This window comes from Primulina eburnea, chromosome 9, assembly GCF_022965805.1.
Source record: "Primulina eburnea isolate SZY01 chromosome 9, ASM2296580v1, whole genome shotgun sequence".
NCBI classification, from domain to species: Eukaryota; Viridiplantae; Streptophyta; class Magnoliopsida; order Lamiales; family Gesneriaceae; genus Primulina; species Primulina eburnea.
The window spans coordinates 6,977,150-6,990,872 of record NC_133109.1 but is presented as its reverse complement, the minus strand read 5'-3'; the positions used below and the strand labels follow the sequence as shown (position 1 = coordinate 6,990,872).

The following is a 13,723-nucleotide window of genomic DNA, read 5'->3' as shown; positions in this document are numbered from 1 at the left end:
GAAGAGCGTAGAGGCTGAAACGTATTTACAGAGAGATGATTAGAAGGAGAGGGTAGGAGAGAGGGTGGGCTAGGTAACATAGACGGTTTGGCCTATAGAGCGTTTATGAGAATATAGCCGCACACACCAGCGACCCACTTATTGCAAACAGAGTAGACAGTTACAACGGTTGAATTTGGTTGTTGTGACCATTTTTATCTGCTGAGAGTCGATCTAGATGATGTCAGTGAGATATCGCAGAACCAATAAACTCTCCTCGCCCTCCACGCCCCCTCGAGACTCTCCTGCCTCTCCCTCCCCCTTTGGCAGAGCTAGCGAGAGAGATATGATATCTATGTTACTCTTTGAAGTTCATTTTTTTACCGTTTTTTGTTTTATACATCTCATATTATCTAAGTTTGATCCTCCCCTTCCCTGCCTCGCTTATCCCCCCTGATTTTGTAAATTGCTCTCGCTCTCTTTTTTTGCTACATCACCCTGAGCCCTCATGCCCGGAATTTATCCCTTTTGGTTAATTAGTATTGGCGAACTTCCATCCCTTCGTTTGTTTTTTTTGGTTTCTTTCTTTGTTCTTTCTCACCGAATTGGTCAGCCGTTGTGCTTCAGACTCGGGACACAAATAGTGGACGAACAGATGAGCTGGGGTTACGAGCTTCGAGTTCGTGTCACCTCTTCCACGTGAAAAAAATTATCGGCGGAAGCGCAGATTTACCTTTGCAGAAAGGTAAGCTCCAGGGCTTTTGATGACTAATAATAATGATCAGTTTCGTTCTTTGTCTTGATGAATTTTCTTTTGCATACTAACTCTAAATTCCCGCTTTCTTGGATATTTTACCTTGATAAGTTAGATTTTTATTATGTTTTTTGTATATTTTGAGTGCAATTAAATTGACTTTCATTTTTTTAATCCATGTTCAAAGCTTCTAATTCTTGGTTTTCATAGTGTACAAGTAGAAGCACATTGCCAAAAGCAAATACCGTAGGTGAATCAGAAGCTTGAAAAAAGTTTCTCCGTGATATTTTCTCTGCTATCTTACTTGTGTAGTGTAGAACTTGAGTTATTTTAATTTTATTTTTAGTTAATTTAGTGTGATTAGATATAGTTTGAAAATAATTGTATCTGCCAGTTAGTCCGATAGAACAATAATATTTTTCATCACTATATTAAAATTTGGCATCGAATGCTTGCTGTTTAAATCGTGCATTTATAATTGGTTCATCTATATTTATTTTAATTTGGAGTTTAAAAGAAAGAACGATCGTATCTCTGAAAGCATCAAGATTTTGATGATGGCCTGATCGAAGTTGGAATAACCAGTCTCTTAGCATTCAATTTTATGTTTATTTTTTCTGTATTTTCTGTTGTATTTGGACTGTAAAACTAACTTCGATCTATAAACACAATGTAAAGATTGAAGCGCGGAAACGTAAAATACGAACAAAATCTAACATTTGGATGATACGTTACGAAATGACAGCAAAAAATGTGAAAGAAACTAAACCATTTATGTTACTTTCGTTTTAATAGAAATTGGGTTCAAATCTGAGGGTGTAGATGTGAAATCCTAAAATCCATTGGGTTGTAATAATAATTCATTGCATATCCAAAATCAAAATTTCCACTATTTACTTATTGGTCTCGTGCCTATTTTTATTCCCTTTTCCGTAACAGACAAACTTTTAGATTCCAAATTTGGGTTTTCAACTGAAATCAGGAGGTCTTCTTCAATCTTCAGCATAGTGCATGATCGAGTATGAACATCTTGAAGTAAAATATTTCAATAAATACAAATATTTTGATGCCTTGTCTACCAATCTTGGTTGGTTTTCTTCCAGTGAATTTACGACTAAGAAAATCCCCGTGTCTACTCTCTGCAACCTTAAACGTTGCACGCTTCCACTTGGAACAAAGGGTACCGAAAACATTCCTATAAAATGGTAGATGCAACCATCTCCTGGATGAATGTAGCGCGAAGGTTTTTTTCCTCGTAATTTTGTTCATCCACTTCATTTGACAGTGCTTGGTTGGTGCTGCAGAACAAAAATGGTCGGTCAAATCATATGTGAACCTGTTGCTGCTAAGATATCTGCATTGAGCTAAAAAAGCCAACTTTTCCGACTTCATCCGAGTAAAATTCTGTCTCATTTACATAGTTTGATACGATGTGCTATTCTTGCAGTTTGTGAAGGGATTTTTTTTTCTCTTTTGAGCTATGAGATATGTTGGTGATCACACATTACTGTAGTTAAAAGAATAAGTGAACCTGTGGATCTGCATAAGTGAGACTTTATACAGTACTTTCTGTTCGTAACTCTCCACATCAATTCTTGCTTTATGAAAAAATGAGTAATTAATGTTGCTAAAATAGCTAACTACATAGTTATCCAAAGCCATTAACACTCCCATAATCCAACAGGACGAGCAATTAGAATAAGCCGACCATTCTTGTGCACAAGGCCAAGATTGTGTAATCTCGTGAACACTTCATGAGGTGAAGTCCTATTCGCACAATGTTTACTTGAATCTAGAGCACTCTTTCTCAGGCGTTGCACCGTTTGTGCGTGTATGTGTACGTACAGGATCCACCTGAGTTCATTCATGTCACTCTTCAGCTGCTAACCAATTATAAACTATGGTATACTTCTAATATTATCGGACATATCTCACTAACATAGGAGTTTATGGTGGTATCATAAGCTTCATCCAAAGTTTTAATTATTTGTGATCTAGTGTTTCGGGTTTGATCAGTTGAGGGCCCGAAAATACCTTATCGTGTCACTTGTTGCAGCAATACAAGAGGACTTATCCTTCTGGCTGCATTTAAAGGCCTTGCAAAGAAATGGTGGAAGGAGTTGATCCTGAGCAGGTTCACTCGAGCTTGTGGCTGAACTTGCACCGAGAAATGAACTTAGTTCCCGCAAGTCCTTCAGTATATTTGGAGATACATTGCTCCAGAAACCAGATTTTTGGGATTTTTTCCTCTGCTGAGAGAAAAACAGGAATACGGATCCCTTCAAATTTAACAATTTCGTCCCCACGAATTTGCAAAACATAGAAACGGAATACAGACCTTAATTGAATGCATATGCTGCACTGTGAAATGGCTGAGTGGATCTTTCCCTAAGTTCGCAGCACATATGGGACAAACCTGGAAAACAAATTCCATTTAAGAGAACAAAATTCTTCGAAATAAGACGCATTAACGATCACCATGTAACACTCCCTCTGAGTATTTCATATCGATATCCAAGGGAAAAGCTGTTGTCAGGTGAATCTCGATTTTTAGCACGCCTGCTCTTGATCATCTTAAGTAAAGTGTCCACTAAGTAGTACTAATTATCCTCGGATGTTTCCTTTTCTGACGAAACTCAGAAGAGAAACAAGAAAACATCACTCCTAGTTCTGCAAATCCATAAATTCATTTAACTCTATATTCTGGCAACTATGGTAACCGATGGATTGACAACCTTCACTTCCACTCAAGGCAAGAGACGAAAAATATACACTAGCTTGTTAGAAAGGGCGAGGATAGGAAAATAAATCAGTACATGAAACTCATTTACCGCGTTCCTCAAGTCGAAACAATGCTCTTCTTGTAGATGGATACAAAGCACAGGAACTTCAATTTCCACATAACAGAAAGGGCATGGAAACCAGGCTCTTACTTCATCTTCCCCTTCCTCATCCACCGCCCCATGATTACCTAGTCATATATCCATCGATCATCACCACTTTTCGAAATTTTGAACGAATCTTTCAAGAAAATCACATACGATCGCGTGTAAAATGCAGCGAAATTTCTTCTCATTCTACCCCCATCTATACAATCCAACTAAAAATGTAAGACAGTGAGTTCACATACAAACTGAGCAGGGCCAAGCAATGACCTTTCCTATCAAATGAAGAAAATTATCGAATTTCCTAGCACTGCCCATTCTTAGGGAAATTAACCACAGGAAAAAAAAAATTAATGTAATCACACTGTTATGGAAGAATTCTTAGCAAGAAAGTAAGAAACTTGTCGGTACTATCAAAAGAAAATTGCACATCTCCCAGAAGAAAATCAAGAATTACAACAGCTAACATATCCTGAGTTTAAAATGAGTAAAAAACAAAAATAAGCAAACCCAAATGGAGCAAACTTAATCAAGAAATCAAAACTAAAACTAATATATACAAACTAATAGACAATAGTTAAGATTGATCAGGAAATCAAACTCAATCAAATATAATAAAATAATGCAACAAATACTACAATTTACCAGAGTTACTGAGTCTAGTAGGCTTGGTGTTCTTGGCTGAGTGAACTCTCGCAGCCCAGAAATCCACATCCATTTCTTTCACCTCACTCTTCTTGATAAAAATTGTAACTATTTTTTCACCTCCGTAGCAAAAATATAGAGGCAAGGGCGGACAAATAGAGCGGTTTAATCTGGACCCGGAAAACGAAATACAAGAAAATTTAATCTCAAACTGAGTTCAAGATTCTACAGGAGAGATTCAGAGTAGGATGTTCTGGGCAGATTATAGAAATTCTTACATGTACTAAATCGAGATGATGTGAGGAGGCTTATATATATATAGATATATATATTGGTTTAACATTTTCGGAAACTTTCCTGACACAAAATTTAAACAAATGAGTATCGGACACGTGGCATATATTACAAAAATTATTGAAGATTTTCCCAAATATCCCCCTTTTGTACGCACAGCTTAGGTGGATAAAATTACAAAAATAATAATTGTATATAAAGTGATATATTTTAAAAAATTTATTATTATTATTATTAGTGCTCGATTAATTAATTAATAAAGAAATAAAGTTTGTAATTTCTACTAATTGACAATTTTGCCCCGTTTCATCCACTTGTTAGCAAGTTCATCCCCCTTTCTCCATAGTTATGATTCATCTCACTCTCATTGCCATTATCTTTCTTTTAATTTATTTAGTATTCTCTCCTCTGAAATCATACTTTTTTTATTGGTCATGGCCAATAGTGAAATTACCTCGGATTTGAACCCAAAAGACATCCATTACTCATTAGTAAGTCCGTTTTTTAAACCTTCCAATCTTTAGGAACAGTTGGTTCATACTAGTAACAACTATTTAGCTCGTGGTACACATATTTTATCCAATAGTATTTCTTTATTTAGTGTTCGATTGGGAGATAAACATGCACCATGATCTCCCTCGCTTGCTTCAAATGAGAAAAATAGACTATGATTAAACGCTCGTTATTTGATCAAAAGTTTGTCGAAGCTTATGATTATTGATTCTCAGCGACAAAAATAATCTTATGAACAAAAGTAATGTGTTATAAAATCTATTGAAATAATATTGTTTTCATGTTTAGTTTGGTTAAATGGTTTTTTGTTATGAAAAGTAGACATTCTGAAACGTCCTGATCTTTTTATTGCTTTAAAAGTACTAGAATTTTTTTTTTATTTGGCCAACTTGAATAATGCATGAAAATATTTTACCCCTTTTAAAAGAAACCTCAATCGACTAGTATATTAAAAATCAAGTGTAATGGTCATAAAATAAAATCGTCTACTGTCTTACCCAACTTCAAAAGCAATAATTTGAAAAGTATAGCCCATACTAAACTCTCAAAACCCTTTCAAAAAGCATAAATAAATAGTCTTAAAATCTTTAACATAAAACTCAAAGCATAATGCGGAAAATGTAGCGCTGGTCCTCGGGTTGTGTGCGCTATCAGTCCAGTAGTATCACTCATCAACGCCTCCCTCAGAACCACCTGCATCCATCACACCTAGTGAGTCTAAAGACTCAACACACCATAATCTTGATAATAAGTAATACGTAATACAGTCAACATATAACGGTGAAAAATACTTGTACTTAAAATATCTTTATCATGAATATGCATAAACTTAAGTATAATCATTTTCATAAATACTTTCATGATACATAAAACTTTATCATAAACCATTTCATGACGTGCACATAAAAGTCTTGATCGTTTTCCTTATAATGACATAAAACATTTTAACTTGATCATAGTCATTTTCCTTTTTCCTTTTCCTTTTCCTTTTCCTTTGTTGAATTCAGATCGTTAATTGTGACTTTCCTGATCATGCTCATGAGGGTCGATGGATCCATCTAAATAAAACCACAGTACTGGGCGGCGGGGGACACCGGCAACACTCTCACCGGTCAACTGGGCCCTGGCCTATCATGATTCGAACAGAAATACGATCGTCAGGGCTCCCTCTGGGGCCTTTTCCCATAAATGGGCTCCCTCTGGGGCCTTCTCCCCTCACGATATTCCCATTCTTCCGTTACCACTAAACCGTTACCACATATCCGTTACCACATATTCGCAATGATAGAAACACGATCGTCGGGCTCCCACTGGGACCATAACCCTCACGACGTCGCCACCATTAACGAATTAGTCACAATCACTTCACATCCTTCAACATTTTTCATTTCATTCACATCACTTAGAAAAATCATGAATAATATTTACATTTTTCCTTTTCGAAACCAAGCATGCAACGTGTATTTAAATGTCTTCTTAAAATCGTGAAAATCCCTTAGACATTTAAAATCATCAATTAATCATGAACAATTCATAAACATTTAAAAATAATCATAATATCATAAAATATAATTTTGGGCACTGTCATGACCTTTACTAATTTCCCGGTGTAAAAAGACCGTTTTACCCCTGGACTCGACATTTTACGTTTTCAACTTTTTTCTTGATTTCATGACTCTAATATGTCCCACATATTTATTTAAGCCTACGTGTATTTTTTTCATAATTTTATTTGGCTTAAATGTTAGACTTTTTCAATTATCTTTTCTTAATTGTTTTAAAAGTGTTTTAATCTCGAAAAATACCAAACTTTAATATAAAATTCCTAAATTCTAAATTTAGTCTTTTTATATTATTTTAGCCCTTATGGACCACGACTCGACCACCGTGAGCCGTTTTTCAAATTTTCTTTATTTTAAAAACCCTAATTGACACCTAAACTTTGACCCCGAGCCAACTCTCGATTTTCGCGAGTTCATCCCGAGCCATATCGAACCAAAACTTGCCCAACATGTTACATTAGCCTACTGGACTCTAACTTTACTCAGAAACCAACCCAAAAACGAAAAACGACGGCTGGAAATCCCTACGTGTTGCAGCCGAGGACTCCTAGTGGTGTAGGACTCTAAGTTTTGCTCCCCAACCTATGAACCATCGAGCCCAGCCCTTGTACTACCTCTCGTACACCCTCCTAGGACTCTAATGCATCGACTCAACACGGCCTTTGAACCCCAGACCGTGCGCCCTGCCCTGCACGAGCGACGCAACCCTGCGCGCTGTGCATGCTCATGCTAGGACTCTTCCGCCCGCCCCTAGCTCGAGTCCTAGCCTGGCTAGGACTCTGCCCTTGACCCTTACCATCCCCTAACCAAGCCCTGGCCCCAGCCTAAGCCTCGCCTGACCACTGAAGCAATCGACTCGATCACTACATTCATATGACAGCACTTTCGGTGCCAAGCTTTCCGATTGTTTCTCTTCGGTTGATGAGTGGGGTGCATAAAGTGGGACTCTATTTCATATATAAACCCTCTCAGTTCATTGATCATGGCCATGGCAGCCCCTTCACATGATTAAACAGATTTCATGCAAATAAAATTTCATAGAACCGATGGATAATCATGCAACAATTCGGTTTTCTGAAAATAATTCAAGGGCTTCATGCATCCAGCAATTTAAATAAATAATATGACATGATGGATGAGAAAAAGAGATTAAGGTGTGCCTTTGCGTTTTATACGCTCGAAAATCCGTTGACGACGAAGAACGGGACGCGGCGGTGGCTTGATCTTGCTAGAACTTTCGAAAATTGCACAAGAAATCCTCTCTAAATCTCCTTGTGTGTGCAGCCGTGATTTAGAGAGAGGGGAGGAGGATTTTTCAGATTTGTGTGGCCGATTAATTGGGTGTAGGGTTTTGGGGTTTTCAATTAATTTACACTTTAAATACTAATTAATCTCTAATCTAGACTTTAGGCCTAATAAGCCATTAAATTAGGCCCATTAGTCTACTTTAGGATTAAATTAAAATTATAACAAAGTTTTCTTTTATTTAAAATGTGAATTTAATAGCCGGGTTGCTAAAAAGCTCGCATTTTAGTTGAAGAACCAACACCGATAAAATTTACATCCCGGCGTATAAAATCACCTCAAAACCCCTTTATTTTCAAAAATACTAAAAAGCATCGACCATATTTTAAATAATTAAAAACAATTAACCAGTAAAAACATTTTCTATTTTTATTTTTTTTCAGTCATCAGTCCCCGTTCCTTGATCGTCGCTGGAATATACCTAAAAATTACATTTTATGCATGATGTTAATAAAATCACATTTAGCAAATAAGCATGTACGTCACGTAATTAATTAGCAATTAAAATAAATAAAATAAATTAATTACTCATTTTTCGTATTTCCTAGATTTGCATGCAGTTGAATTACATCGTCTTAATTTTGGATCTTACAATTCCTCCCCCCCTTAAATAAAATTTCGTCCTCGAAATTAGAACTTACCGAATAACTCTGGATAGCGACCTTTAAAGTCCCTCTCGGTTTCCCAAGTAGCTTCCTCTTCCGAGTGATTCAGCCACTTGACCTTGACCATTGGAATGACTTTGTTTCGCAATCGTCTTTCTTGTCTAGCCACAATCTGGACAGGTCTTTCCTCATAAGTCATATTTGGAGTTAGTTGGAGAGGTTCATAATTAAGCACATGCGATGGATTCGACATGTAATTCCGCAGAATCGAAATGTGGAACACATTGTGAACTCCAGAAAGTGCGGGTGGCAATGCCACTCTATACGCTAGTGTCCCAATCCTCTCCAAAATCTCGAACGGACCAATAAATCTTGGACTAAGCTTGCCTCTCTTGCCAAAGCGCATAACACCCTTCATAGGTGCTATTTTCACAAATACGTGGTCGCCCACTGCAAACTCTAAGTCCCTTCGCCTCTTGTCCGCATAACTCTTTTGTCGGCTTTGTGCAGTCTTCATTCTATCACGAATTTTGACTACTAGCTCAGCCATCTCTTCAATCACATCTGGACCAATATCTCTTCTTTCCCCAACCTCATCCCAATGAATAGGAGATCTACATTTTCTTCCATAGAGTGCCTCAAAAGGAGCCATCCCAATTGATGATTGAAAACTGTTATTGTAGGTGAACTCCACAAGAGGTAACTTTGGTTCCCAACTGCCTTGGAAATCAATAACACATGCTCACAGTAGATCCTCCAAAATCTGTATAACTCTCTCTGACTGGCCATCGGTCTGAGGATGGAATGCTGTACTGAATAATAGCTTGGTCCCCATCGCTGCGTGCAGACTCTTCCAGGAAGATGACGTGAATCTCGGGTCTCTGTCAGAAACAATGGATACAGGAATCCCATGCAGCCGAACTATCTCTCGAACATACAAGTCGGCATACTGAACCATGGTGAATGTCATCTTAATAGGTAGAAAATGCGCTGATTTCGTAAGACGATCAACTATCATCCAAATGACATTAAATCCCTTAACAGTCTTAGGCAATCCTTCAACAAAGTCCATGGTGATATTTTCCCATTTCCACTCGGGAATAGGGAGTGGCTTCAATTTTCCCGCTGGTCTCTGATGCTCTGCTTTGACTTGCTGACAAGTCAAACACTCGGATACATACCTCAAGATGTCTCTCTTCATGCCTGGCCACCAATACAACAACTGCAAATCCCTATACATCTTTGTACTGCCCGGATGAATGGAATATGGTGTGTCATGGGCTTTCTTCATAATGAGATGTCTCAAAGAATCGTCACTAGGAACCCATAGACGGTCTCGATAACGAACTAACCCATCCACCACTGAATATAAATTCCGGCCCTTGGCTTCATCTCTAGCCCTCCACTTTTGCAACTGCTCATCAGTGGACTGCCCATCACGGATCTTATCTCTCAATATCGACTGGACTGATAATGTTGCAAGATTAGGGGCCTCGCCCCTAGCATACACTGCAAGCTCAAACCACTGTATCTCGGACTGCAACGGTCTTTGGAGTGATAAATGAGTGACGACTGCTGCTTTTCTGCTCAATGCGTCTGCCACTACATTAGCTTTCCCCGGATGGTAGCTAATGTCACAATCATAGTCCTTTACCAATTCGAGCCATCTGCGCTGTCTCATATTCAATTCCTTTTGGGTGAAGAAGTATTTCAAACTTTTATGATCGGTGAATATCTTGCACTTCTCCCCATAAAGGTAGTGTCTCCAAATTTCCAGTGCAAAGACTACTGCTGCAAGCTCAAGATCATGAGTAGGGTAGTTCTTTTCATGAATTTTCAACTGTCTCTATGCAGAGGCGATAACTCGGTCGTTTTGCATCAGAACTGCGCCCAAACTAAGCTTAGAAGCGTCGGTGTAAAGAACATAATCCCCTTGCCCTGATGGCATAGATAGCACTGGCTCTGATATCAAGGCTTGCTTCAACTTATCAAAACTGTCTTGGCACTCGGGTCCCCAAATAAATTTCGCATTCTTCTTAGTCAAGGCGGTCATAGGTACCGCTATAGATGAGAATCCCTGAATAAACTTGCGATAATAGCCAGCTAGTCCCAAGAAACTACGAATCTCGGTGACGCTTTTCGGTACTGGCCACTCTTTCACTGCTTCCACTTTACTTGGATCAACTTCCATTCCACTACTAGAAATGATGTGACCTAAGAATGCCACTCTATCAAGCCAAAACTCACACTTACTGAACTTTGCATAAAGCTTCCTGTCTTGCAGTACTTGCAGTGCCGTCCTCAAATGACGACTATGCTCCTCTCTGCTCTTGGAATAGATCAATATGTCATCAATGAAGACAATAATAAACTGATCCAGATACGGCTGAAATACGTGATTCATGAGATCCATGAAGATCGCTGGCGCATTGGTCAACCCGAATGGCATGACCATAAACTCATAGTGCCCATATCTTGTGCGAAATGCCGTCTTGTGCACATCAGACTCCTTAACTTTCAATTGATGGTATCCCGATCGCAGATCAATTTTAGAAAATATTGAAGCTCCTTGCAATTGGTCAAATAAATCCTCAATTCTTGGTAATGGATACTTATTTTTGATGGTGACCCTGTTGAGCTCCCGATAATCAATGCAAAGACGCATGCTACCACCTTTCTTTTTCACAAATACTACCGGAGCGCCCCATGGAGAGTAACTAGGGCGGACAAAACCCTTGTCTAGCAATTCTTGAATTTGATCTTTCAATTCTTTCATTTCAGCGGGTGCTAGACGATAAGGTGCTTTAGATATAGGAACAGTGGCCGGCATGAGATCAATAGAGAACTCCACCTCACGATCGGGTGGAATGCCAGAAACGTCTTCGGGAAAGACGCTAGGAAAGTCTCTCACAACATCAACATCCTCTAACTTCTGGCTGATGGATTCATGTGTAGTAGTAACACATGCTAGATACGCCTGGCATCCATGCTTAATCAGCTTCCTCGCACATAGACAAGAGATAGTGTGCGGCATTTGTTTGTTTCTTGCCGCCTCGAAAACAAAAATTTTACCACTGGGTGGCCTAATAGATACTGACCGCTAACGAAAATAAATTGAAGCTCCATTCGCTGATAGCCAATCCAGCCCAAGTATAATATCGAATTCGAGCATTGGAAGCACAATAAGATCTGCCCGAACAACATCTCTGAATAAACGAAGCTCCAGATTCTTAACAATCTTATATGTGAGCATCGGATCACCGGAAGGAATCGAAACCTTGAAACCCAAACCCATATCTTGAGGAGTAATATTCAGTCTTTTGGTGAAGGTTTCTGATATGAAGGAATGTGTAGCTCCCGAATCTAGCAAAGCATAGGTAGCTACTCCTAGAATGATGATCCTCCCTGTGATGGAAGTGTCTTTTAAATCTTTTCGTGTTGAAACTTAAGGATTTACTATCATTAATTCCCAAGGTTGGACGAAGATTTCGTGTTGAACTTAAACATTTCTAGGAAGATTTGCACTTTAGTCCCTTAACTTTTGAAATTTGCAAAATTGACCCAAAATTTCGAATTAATGCAATTAAGTCTTTATATTATTCGGAGTTCTGATTTAATCCTTGATGTTCGAGAATTGCATTTTTGGTCCTTCAGAATTCAGAAATTGTACTTAGGTCCATTAATTTCGAGTTATTGCATCTTAGACCCTTAAATTTCGAAAATTTGCAAAATGGCCCCCCAATAATTCGAAACCCCTTCTTCTTGATTTTCTTTAATTTTGGCCCTAAAACTTTTATTTGGAATCATAGCACCCTTCACATAAAATAAGGCACAAAATTCAAATCATTTCTCTATGGTTTCTAGAATCATCGCTTAAGTCCAACTAAGTAGAACATGCAACCTATTTTTTTCTAGGTTGAAACTTAATCACATTTCAATCCTAATAACCAATTTAACATTTCATGCAGAAATAAGCAATATAAAAATGTTAAATGACTAGGTTACCCGTGATGAGTGTAGTGTCTGCCTCTCCTTCAGCTTCCTCGGCATTCATAACATAAGCTCGGGCCGTAGTAGCTGCTTTCCTCTTTGGGCAATCAATAGCCTTGTGACCGGCCTCCTTGCAGTAGAAACATTTATATGATCCCAACTCGCATTTGCCAAGGTGTAGGCGGTTGCACTGTTTGCAAGGTTGCCTCTCGGCAGGCTTAGGTGCTCCCAGGTTCTGTGTCTTTGGTGGCACTGGCTTCTTGTCTTGACCTTGGGGCTTTTGAGGCCCTTGAGGTCTAGGAGGTACCGTGTATGGTTTCTTTGCAGGCTGATTATTATTATGATGTTGTTGCCTCTTACGCTGTAGCTCAAAGTCGATATCCCTCAAGGACTGCTCAGCCCGATATGCATAAGTAACTGCCATAGCATAATTCCCCGGATTCATCATCATAACTTTATCCCGGACAGTAGGCCGTAGGCCATCCATGAAATGCCTAAGCTTTTCCTCCGCATCCCCCGCAATGAGGGGAACAAAGTGGCAACCCCTATCGAACTTCTTCACAAAGTCAGCAACAGGTACGTCTCCCTGACAGAGAGTCATGAATTCCCTCTTTATCCGACTTCGGACATCAGCAGTAAAGTATTTCTCATAACATTTTGTCTTGAACTGTGCCCATGTGAGTGTAGCAAGGTCAACACCATGCTCGGCTCCTTCCCACCATAAAGAAGCATCATCCCTAAGCAGATAGGTAGTGCATCTCACACGGTCGGCGTCTCCCATGTCTAGATAGCGAAAATGCACCTCCAGCGAACGGATCCAACTCTCAGCAGCAAATGGATCGGTGGTGCCAGAAAATTCCTTTGGCCCTAGCCTCCGGAACTGCTCATAGATATCCTGCTGTGGCCTAGGTGGCTATTGCTGTTGCATCTGTTGTAACTGCAGCTGTAACTGCTGCTGCTGAATCTGTTGCTCAAAAAGACGAGTCATGCCTTCTAATGCACGAGTAGCAGGATCCCCCGGTGGAGGCGGTGGTGGTGGTGGTGGTGCATTTCCTTGACTGTTCCCTCGTCGGTTAACACTGTTCTCGGCTTGATTCTCATGAACGTGAGCACGTCTAGGAGGCATTATATCTGAATGTTTTCCAAATTCTAACGTAACCAACATGCGTTTAAATCTAAGTTTTCTAATCA

At 39.1% G+C, this 13,723-nt stretch overlaps 2 protein-coding genes across 4 annotated transcripts; both read right to left on the bottom strand.

Annotated features, from left to right (window-relative positions):
- Positions 1–1,556: 1,556 nt before the first annotated feature.
- On the bottom strand, positions 1,557–4,563 carry LOC140841250 (protein DEHYDRATION-INDUCED 19 homolog 5-like). 3 transcript variants are annotated; one of them, XM_073208527.1, is made up of 5 exons: positions 4,273–4,563; positions 3,565–3,704; positions 3,072–3,149; positions 2,768–2,985; positions 1,557–2,031 (listed from the first exon to the last, which is right to left on the bottom strand). In XM_073208527.1, the coding sequence occupies exons 1-5, from the start codon at positions 4,334–4,336 to the stop codon at positions 1,929–1,931; spliced, it is 603 nt and encodes a 200-aa protein (XP_073064628.1). In that variant the 5' UTR covers positions 4,337–4,563; the 3' UTR covers positions 1,557–1,928. The 3 variants fall into 3 exon arrangements, with proteins under 3 accessions (XP_073064628.1, XP_073064626.1, XP_073064627.1); XM_073208525.1 differs by having other exon boundaries at positions 4,264–4,562; XM_073208526.1 differs by having other exon boundaries at positions 2,768–2,982; positions 4,264–4,562.
- Positions 4,564–12,530: 7,967 nt separating this feature from the next.
- Positions 12,531–13,313, bottom strand: LOC140840700 (uncharacterized). Its single transcript, XM_073207874.1, has one exon. The coding sequence runs from the start codon at positions 13,311–13,313 to the stop codon at positions 12,531–12,533; it is 783 nt and encodes a 260-aa protein (XP_073063975.1).
- Between the last annotated feature and the right edge of the window lie 410 nt (positions 13,314–13,723).